The 10,564-nt window shown below is 46.4% G+C and overlaps 1 protein-coding gene across 1 annotated transcript; it reads right to left on the bottom strand.

Moving 5' to 3' along the window:
* Positions 1 to 8,342: 8,342 nt before the first annotated feature.
* gpr6 (G protein-coupled receptor 6) lies at positions 8,343 to 9,326 on the bottom strand. Its single transcript, XM_078542867.1, has one exon. The coding sequence runs from the start codon at positions 9,324 to 9,326 to the stop codon at positions 8,343 to 8,345; it is 984 nt and encodes a 327-aa protein (XP_078398993.1).
* Between the last annotated feature and the right edge of the window lie 1,238 nt (positions 9,327 to 10,564).

The following is a 10,564-nucleotide window of genomic DNA, read 5'->3' as shown; positions in this document are numbered from 1 at the left end:
GTTCCAAGGAGAACAACCCCATCTTCTCCAATCTCCCCATAGCTGAAGTCCCTCAATTCTGGTATTATCCTGTACATCCTCCCTAAAGCGGGGTGCCAAATTGTGCACAATACTCCAGCTGAAGCAAACCTGAGATGTGTAACAGTGTAACATAACTTCCTTACTTTTGTATTTACTGTTCCAGATGTTTCCTCCATTGTTCATGCAGTAGATTCTCATTTGGTCTTTTATTATTTAGACTGTAATAGTTGTAAATGTTTACTGTCTCCTACTCCAATGACCCTACTTATTTGGCTACCATCCACATCATAGTATTTGCATTGTCTTTTTATGATGCTTAAATTGGCTGAATTGCGTCTGCTTTTAAATAAAGAAATTGTGATGTGTTAAAGTTCCTCTACTGCAGAGATTGCACTATGCAATATCACCGATTTAAAGGAATCCACACCACTGTGCAATTAACCAGACAGGGATCTGACTGCATCAGTTCCTATGGGTTCCTATCCGACTTTCCTCAGCTGGACCGAGTGGTCGGTTTCTGTGCGGTAGATTCTGTCGAATTCAGTTTGCAGTTTTGTGATGCTCGATTCCAGTCACAACAGCCGCATCTTTATGACATTTTATCACAGGCTGTATCCTGGCAAGGCTCTTTCCAGTCCCCCAATCTGAAAGGGGCCGGGGGCTTTGCGACCACCGGATCGGACTCAATTTTAACAAAAAAATAATCGCGACTACACAGGGCTTTATTTGGCCGCCTCTCCCTCTCTCTCTCTCTCTCTAAACGGCAGCGCCAGATTGCATTGCCAACTGTGTGGATGATACATTCGCCTTCCCCATTAGTTGAGACCGAGGGAAGATAATGACTTCCATCTCCCGGCGAGACTGACTGTCGAAGTGGTGACAGGAGCGGTACTGCACCCCCCCCCCATCCACCCCCAACCTCGCCACCTACCCCCCTCCCCCACCAAAACCTCCCCACCCAACCTCTGCACAAACAGCTGGGGTTGAAACTGGGGAAACGAGCGGATTTTCCCTGAATCATTGACACCAATGATATTTGACCTCGAGCGAACAGCAACTTTGTCCGTGGAAGCCACTGCGGCTCAGATCATTCATTCTTTGAACAGAAGCCATTGACAGAGCAGCTCCGCTTATATAACAGGGGTTCACTCCAGGGCACCGCTGCTTCCATCACTTGCAGCGGTCCTGCTTTGGAAACAGGGGACTGGCCCCTGATGTACTCCGCTCTCTTACCAAGTGACAGAATTTCACCTACTTTCATTGGATTAGTGGACCTTTCTTTCTTCTCTCCCTATCGTGTGGCTAAATGTCACACCTAAGCCCACCGCCCCTGAGACTGATTCCGGCTCCAGCCGAAATGATGCCCACCGCCTCTGGCTCTTTAAACCCACCGGGCCAGCTTTTGTCGGGGGGTTTGATGGGGAGGTGGGTGCACAGGCTTCGGATGGCTGGGTGTAGACAGCCGGGGGTAGCTGAAGGCTCACTGCTGCCCCCCCGGGGGTGGGGAGGGGGCGGGGGGGCTTCGCTGTTAATATTATTCTGCTCAGGTTTACTTGCGACTCGAAACTGTCCACCTTGAAATCGAGAAGTGGCGGTGACAGGTTCCAACATTAGGGGGGTGGAGGGTGGGGGTGCGGAGGTGGTTGGGGGGGATCGTAAAGAATAAAGTATCTCTTCATCACTGTCTGGCCACACATTCAGGGCTGGTTTACAATATACTCACCATCCCATCCATAAATAGCCGATAAACCACGGTGCATATCGCATAGCGGCTTCTGGACATTGACTCTGGAAAGAGCAGCAGAGGAACCCATAGTCATAGGGTTTACAGCACGGAATCAGGCCCTTCGGCCCATCGTGTCCATGCCGGCCTTCAAGCACTCTTATCTATTCTAATCCCATTTTCCAGCACTTGGCCCGTAGCCCTGTTTGCTATGGCGTTTCGAGTGCTCATCTAAATACTTCTTAAATGTTGTGAGGGTTCCTGCCTCTACCCCCCTTTCAGGATGTTCCAGATTCCAACCACCCTCTGGGTGAAAAAAGAAATCCTCAAATCCTCTCTAAACCTCCTGCCCCTTACCTTAAATCTATGCCTCCTGGTTGTTGACACCTCCGTTAAGGGGGAAAGTTTCTTCCTATCTACCCTACCTATGCCCCTCATAATTTTGTACATCTATAGCAAGTCCCCCCTCAGCCTTCTCTGCTCTAAGGAAAACAACCTTAGCCTAACCAGTCTCCCTTCATAGCTGAAACCCTCCAGCCCAGGCAACATCCTGATGAATCTCCTCTGCATCCTCTCCAGCTATTTTGCGGCAACCAGAACTGCACACAGTACTCCAGCTGTGGCCTAACCAGCGTTTTATACAGCACCAACATGACCTCCCTGCTCTTGTATTCTGTGCCTCAATTAGTAAAGGCGTGTATCCCAATTGCCTTCTTAACCACCTTATCTGCCTGTCCTGCTGCCTTCTAGGATCTATGGACATACACACCAAGGTCCCTCTGATCCTCTGTACTTCCTGGTGCCTACCATTCATCATGTACTCCCTTGCCTTGTTAGTGCTGTCAAAATGCAGCACCTCACACTTTTCAGGATTAAATTCCATTTGCCACTGTTCTGTCCATCTGGCCAGCCCATCTATATCATCCTGTACTTCTAAGGCTTTCCTCCTCACTATTTACTACAGCACCAATTTTCATGTCATATGCAAACTTATTGATCATGCCTCCTATATTCATACCTAAAGCACCGAACCCTGTGGTACACCATTGGACACGGGCTTCCGGTCGCAAAAACAACCTTTGGCCATCACTCTCTGCCTCCTGCCATCACTCTCTGCCTCCTGCCACTAAGCTAATTTTGGATCCAATTTGCCAAATTGCCCTGGATTCCATGCAATCATTCTCCCATGTGAGACCTTGTCTAAAGCCTTGCTGAAGTCCATATAAACTACATCAACTGCACTACCCTCATCTACATACCTTGTCACCTCCTCAAAAAATTCAATCAAATTTGTTAGACATGATCCCCCCTGACAAAGCCATGCTGACTATCCCTGATAGTCTATTTAGTCTATCCCTGATAGTCTGATAGACTATCCCTGCCTCTCCAAGTGGGATTAATTCTGTCCCTGAGAATTTTTTCTAAAAGTTTTCCTACCACTGATGTTAGACTCACGGGCCTGTAATTATCTGGTTTATCCTACTACCCCTCTTGAATAATGGTACCACATTAGCTGTCCTCCAGTTCTCTGGCACCTCTCCTGTGGCCAGAGAGGATTTGAAAATTAATGTCAGAGCCCCTGCAATCTCCTCCCTTGCCTTCCACAGCAGCCTGGGATACATCTCATCTGGGCCTGGGGATTATTCCAATTTTAAGCCCGCTAAAACCATTAGTTACTCCTCCCTCTCAATGCTAACTTGTTCAAATATATCACAGCCCCCTCCCTGATTTCTACACCTACATCATCCTTCTCTATAGTGAACACAGAAGCAAAGTAGTCATTTAAAACCTCACCTACATCATCCGGCTCCTCACACAGATTGCCACTTTGATTCCTAATGGGCCCTACTCTTTCCCTGGTTATCCTCTTGCCCCCAATATACTTATAAAATGCCTTTGGATTTTCCTTTATTTTACCTGCCAGTGTTTTTTAATGCTCCCTCTTCGCTCTCCTAATTTCTCTTTTAAGTAACCCACTGCACCTTCTACGCTCCTCTACGGCTACTACTGTGTTGAGCCCTCGGTATCTACCATAAGCTTCCTTTTTTTTCCTTATTCAATCCTCTACATTCTTCGACAACCAGGGTTCTCTGGGCTTGTTGGTCTTACCCTTCACCTTTACGGGGACATGTTGGCCCTGCACTCTCACTATTTCCTTTTTGAATAACTCCCACTGCTCTGATGTAGGTTTTCCTACAAGTAACTGCTCCCAGTCCACTTTGGCCAGATCTTGCCTTATCATATTAAAATCGGCCTTCCCCCAATTCAGAGCCTTTATTTCTGGTCTATCTTTGTCCTTCTCCATTGCTACCTTAAATCTTACTGAGTTATGGTCACTATCACCAAAGTGCTCCCCCACAGACACTTCTACCACTTGCCTGGCTTTGTTCCCTAAAACTAGATCCAGCACCACCCCCTCTCTTGTTGGGCTTTCTATGTGCTGGCTTAAAAATCTCTCCTAGATACATTTTAAGAATTCTGCCCCCTCTAAGCCTTTCACACTTTGTGTATCCCAGTTAATATTGGGGAAGTTGAAATCCCCATACTATTATTACCCTATTATTTTTACACTTCTCTGAGATCTGCCTACATATCTGCCATTCTATTTCTCCCTGACTGTTTGGGGGTCTATAGTACAATCCCAGCAATGTGATTGCCCCCTTTTTGTTTTTAAGTTCTATTCCTATGGCCTCATTTGAGGAACCTTCAAGATATCATCCCTCCTTATTGCAGTAATTGACTCCTTGATCAATATTGTGACACCACCTCTTCTTTTACACCATGCCACCCCCCATCTCACCTGAAGATTCTATACCCCGGAATATTGAGCTGCCAGTCCTGCTCCTCCCTCAACCACATCTTCGTGATAGCAATGATATCACATTGGCTGCTTAAAGGAAAAGGAACTGGCTGTTCTTTATTCATTGCTGTTTCTCAGAACTTGCTGTGGGCATATTGACTGTCACATCTCCCTACATGTGGCCACAAAAGCAATTCATTTCCTGTAACCAGTACTTGCTTCAACCGGATAGGTTTTTCAAAATATTCTTCTGTGGGAAGCGAGCATCGTGTGTAGGCCAGCATTTATTGCCCAATGCTAATTGCCCTTGAGAATATGGTGCTGAGCCATCTATTGAACCCCGGCAGTCCATTTGGTGTAGGTACACCCACAGTGCTGTTAGGAAGGGACTTCCAGGTTTGTGACCCAGCGAGAGTGAAGGAACAGCGAAGAAGTTCCAAGTCATTTCCTCATCTATAAGTGGAAATTATACTTTTCACATCACAGGAAGGACTAGTCCTAAGTAAACCTGGAATCAGAATCCTAATTCAGATTCATACCAATATTTGATTGTATTAGCCAAGGATACATGGAGAAGGGGATATTGGAGTGGAAGAAAGATTTACATGATTGATAAAATAGTTTGGAAAGTTGTTTGTGAAAGATGTGTCCAGGCAATGAAGTATGCCCCTCATATAGTAGCTATGAAAACAAAGAAATTGGTGCACACAAGCTGGATATTTACATGAGACAAACCCTTGTATGAATTTGCGTTAATTTTCCCTTCATGGCTATCTGGAGGAGAGTTTGAAATATTTGATGGCTGTGGTGCTTTTAATTGAAAAACATATTTTCCTTCAAAGTGAGTCATTGGTTCTCATAACAGCTCTCCTGGTTCTTTACTACCATCAGTTCTTTTCTATTGGCGAAATGGGAAGGTATGCAAACAAGATGGCATTCCAGACGCTGCAAAAGGGCAAAGGGGAAAGGCCATCGTCTAATGCCATGGTGCACCGAGGAGCTGGAAACTGGGTAAAACCCCTCGGATTGTAGATTTGACATGTAATGAATCTTGTAAATATTAACTGTAATTGTAAAGTAGTGAGTAACATACAGCATTGAAATAAACTGATCTGGTTTGCACCTTATGTAATGTATTTTTATAAATTTTACGAATAACATATATTTTTATGTCCAGGACTACGTGCTGAGGGACGCACTAAAGCTTGGGGCAGCCACCGCAAAGGCGCAATGGGGAAAGGTCGCTGTCTAAGACCTTGCTGTCATTGTGCACTGAGGGGCTGGGACCTGTTGAGAGCCCCTCGGGCTGTACAGCTCACAATGAATGTATGCATTGAATACTAATTGTATTGAAGCACCTCAGAGTGCAACATGATGTATGTTGATAACTCCAATACCATTGTCTGATTGTCTGTAATGATCATATTGAAATAATTGTAATATTCATTGATTGTATTGAAGCACCTCCTGATCCATGCGTAAAAGTTAAATCTGATTGTACTTTTTGTGATGGCGATTTTGAAATGTTTTGTAACGTTCTTCCGGATATTTTATGAATACAGTATTTTCTTTAAATTAAAAAAAAATATTTTTATGGAAACAAAACAATAGGATGGCATTCTCGGTGAATGTCCAGTTCTGATGTCAGTGATGAAAACATTCCAGTTACAGACTTTGTTCCAAAATGTGGCAGCGTTCATAATATTTGCGAAGGGGGCCAGTTCTTCAACCCTTTGCAGGAGTCTGTCTGCTTACTCACGTTTACAATGATCAACCTGGTAGTTGTAGCTGGTCCTACTCATCCCTATTATGTGACTGGTCCTATTCATTAAGGGAAGCTGCGCTAATTCAAAATTTCAGGCCTCTGAAGGGGGAGCAGGTCTTATTGGAAAGATTTCAACCACAGAATGTATTTCAATTATAATCTTAGCATTTTTACCGATTGTATATTTTTACGTGTTTCAGGTTTTAGGAACAAGATGGCAGTCAAAATGATTTAAAGCACAAAGTACAGCTGCCTGGGTTTCAGCCCCCACATCAACGTACCTGCTGATATTTTTTTGCTAAAGGTTAACTTCTGATTCTTGATTGGAAGGCTTATACCTCTTTGAGACTTCCTGATTGGCGGGTTTTTGTTTCCTTGCTACTTGTTCATTGGTTAAGTCCCCACCAGCTGAGTTGTGATTCGCTGTTGTTTTCTAACTAACATTTGACTTATTCAGAATGAGATGTTCCACCCCACTGACCATTGAATGTAACACAACCAGCCTCATCGCTGTTACTGAACACTCCATCTGTCTGAATTGCCTGTTATAAAATATTCCCTTGGTCGGCACTGACTACAAGATTTCGATGGCGTTTTTGCCTTGACTGACATCTGCTTGAAAATTGCGCAAGATTCCGAAATGTGGGGATGAATCGCCCGTCACACAACAGATCAGTCGTTATGTATGGTTCATGTACAAAAAGACCTTTATTTTCACAGTAAACAAAATATGCACTCGGATTCACGACATTAATGCAATTAATACACAAAAATAGAATATGTTGCCGACTACCATCAATATTTACAGTACAGTTCACCCAAAGGGGCGGAGCAGATCGCTACAAATAAAGTGCCTGTTCAGTTCAATACTTGTCATGTTGTTCATTAGACTGTAACTTTGGAGATACTGGAACTTTTCAAACAAGTTCCATCAAGTAAATGTTTTCCTCACATCTTTATTGTAGGGAGTCAATTAAAGTGGCATCGTCCCAGGGCAGCCCGCCCTCCACAGAGCCCGTGGGTTGAGATTTAACCCGCTGAAACTGGGGTTAACGGGGCAGGAATGGGATTGGGTAATGGGATGGGAAAACTCCTCACTGCGCTAACCTTGGCACTTCCAGACATCGCCATTTAGAAAGGGCGGGGCGGGGGGGGAGGTGGTAGATCACCATCTGAGACAGGCGGGAAGTTCTAAGGTAGTTTAATATTCCGATTGCAATTTTAAGGACCGCATGGGCGGAGTGTGGACGAGGAGTCAGCAGCCTAGAACGGCAACTCCGTTTCTCTCTCCACAGATTCTGCAAGGCTTGTTGAGTTTTTATTTCTGTTTTGGAGAGGATCTGCCCGCCCAGTAAACAGCCAGAGAAATATTGACACTTGTATTTTAGTGGATATTTAAGGAGGCAGCAGCTTTTCTTCCAGCTCCACAAAGTACAGCTGCCTGGGTTTAACCACCCCCGCCGCCACCCCCACCCCCACCCCCAACCTCGGGCTCAGCTGCCAGTTTATTTAAAAAGAAATCCCGTCTAACTTTCCCTCAAATCAGTGTAAAGGAAAATTGGGTGGATTGCCCTATTGAACAGCCGTTTTAGGCGGCCGAACTTGGTCTTTAGGAGCAGGCTGTCTGACTGCCATCAGGCTAATGAACTGAGGGGTGCCGAAGGGGTCCCTCGACCCCCGACACAGCTAGCCAGCTTGAAGTTTCCAGCATTGGGCCGCTCCCAACCCCCCGCGAGGTAAGCGTGGGTTGCGATGGCAGAGAGTGGAGGCTTGTTTGGAAAACAACTCTAAATGACTTGGATGGGCTTCTTAGGCTCCAACACCCGTGGAACTTAAACACACGCTCGTGGAAACTAAAATGGCAATCGGAGTCCCAGGACCCCTTTTTTTTTATAAATTAAGGAGCCGGCCGGTGGGAATCCAGCAAGAAAGCCCTTTCAAAATGCCACTGGCCTCTTTACTGGTGTTAACAGGGCAGTAAGGCAGCCACCTTGATAATGCCAGGTGCCCAGACACAGCAAGGGGATAGACACCTAGACATCACTCGGTGACCTTGATTGGAAGGAGGAGTTGGACTGGAAGCAGCCACAAAACAGAACCCAAGTAGCTTTCTGGATTTGCTGATTCTTGAAAGCATAAATAATGGGGTTGATCATGGAGTTGTAGGTAGCAGGGAGGAGGGTGGCGTACGTATACACGGTCGGGTAGGCATGGTCCCCAACCAGGCAGTAAATGGCGAAAGGTAGCCAGCTTGTCCCGAAGGTGCCAACAATGATGGCAAGAGTGGAGACACTTTTCTTTGTGGTCACGTAGTAAGATGTGGCAAAGAAGTGTTGTTGTAGGGCAATCTGGTGGGCGTGTCGACACACAATTTTGCATATTTTAATGTAAAGGTGTAACATAATGACAAAGATCAGAAAGAAAGAAATTGACAGAAGAGTCAAGTTACTCCTTGTCAGAGGCTTCACGATGCTGCAGGTAGATGCGTCTTTTAGACAGTTCCAGCCCAGGATAGGAAGCAATCCCAGGCACACAGAAACGCCCCAAGCAACGGCCAGCATGCTGTGAATATAGGCTACGGTCCTTTCGGAATAGTAAGTTAATGCGTTAGACAGTGAAAGGTAGCGATCGATCGTTATGGCCAACAGACTGTTCACAGAGGCGGAGAAGGAGCCGACTAAAAAACCCACGGTGATGAGGTTGATCGTCTCCGAGTGAATCAGATAATGGAAAAAGAAATTCAGGATCAAGCCAAGTCCGGCCAGGAGATCCGCCATCGCCAGGCTCCCGATCAATAAAAACATTGGCGTTCGTAATGCCGGAGTATAGAATATAATAGCCACCACCAGGGCATTTTCACAAGCGATGACAGTCCCTGAAATACACAGCATCACATCCCAAGGATCCACCGAGAGCCGCGGCACCTGCGATTGCAGCTCAAGGGAAGAGTTGTTGTCCAGGGCTTCCAACCAGCTGGACAGGTTAACAGTTTCATTCACAGAGGAGATTTCCCCCATCTCTTCCCCGTTACTGTGTTCCTGAAATCAAAACGGCCAGATTAAACAGCAGACCTGAGCAAAGTGCAAATACATCTGTAGCCGGTGCGGGTGGGGGGTGGGGGGGTTGGTGGGGGGTGGTGGTGGGGGGATTGGGGAGCAGCGAGGTGAGAATGGACGTGACTGTGATTTCTAAAGAGGCGGACTGGGCGATCCAGACTGGATAGTAAACAGACAAGTTCTAAAATCGGCCCTTTTGGCATCGCGGTACAAGCTGACAGATTTCAAGCAAGACGTTTAAACAATTTAAAAATGAAGCGTGAAGAGGATGGGTTGGGTGCGAAAGGGAACAGCAGCGGCTAACGGGAAAGACAATGCGCTGACCATGGTGCTGAAACATCCTTTAAGGGGTTGACAGGGCGACAGCACAGCGGTCTGAATCTGACTGCAAATCTGTTAGTCTCTCACCCCGCGCACATACTTTCGCTGGGCTTCAGGCATGAGGACGATTCAACACTACACACAAATGCTTTGTATTCACACACTCTCAGTTCCCCAGAAAGAAACCAGCCCTGTACTTTTCCACTTACCGCTCACAGCTGGGCAACAAGCTGGGGCATCCGTGATGTTCCTTCCTCCTGGCTGGTCGGACCGTTTTGATGGAGATGAAGGAACACAGCGTTTCTCCCCCCCCTCCCCTCCCCTCCCCTCCCTGTGGGCTCCAGTGAGAGACGTGTAAAGGCCGAGAGCCGGCTGGAGAGAGATGCAGCCGGCGGCCTGGGAGGTGTTGGCTGGAGTTTATGACGGGAGAGAGAGGTGCAGGTTGTTGCTGTTCGAACTGATGGCAGCTTCACTCCTACCCTGACGTCAGCCTGTGCTTGGTAGTCACGGGGCTCACACTACTGCCAATATCAAAGCATCCTCAATGGGGCCACCAAATCACACAGCAAGGAACAGGCGTTCATACTGCAAAGGAGGGCGCAGAACAGCCACGTCTCCTATCATTGCCTGCAATTATATCACCCATTATTCTACACGTGATTAAATACCATCCAGTTCAGAAGGGATTTCAACTCGATTTCGTTTCCCCCGAGGTTTTTACATAGGCTAATCCCCGATGGCTGTGAGAGTTTACATGCCTGAGCCTCCCTGTGCTATTTGAATTTCAATCCCCGTACCTGATAAACAATCACAGCCCGGAATTAGGTCGCATTGTCTTACTGGCTATCTTTAAATGATCCCGATGTAAATTGGTAACA

The sequence above is a fragment of the Cetorhinus maximus genome, chromosome 5 (assembly GCF_964194155.1).
Source record: "Cetorhinus maximus chromosome 5, sCetMax3.hap1.1, whole genome shotgun sequence".
In the NCBI taxonomy this organism is placed as follows: Eukaryota; Metazoa; Chordata; class Chondrichthyes; order Lamniformes; family Cetorhinidae; genus Cetorhinus; species Cetorhinus maximus.
This window is presented reverse-complemented; position numbering and strand designations above follow the sequence as displayed.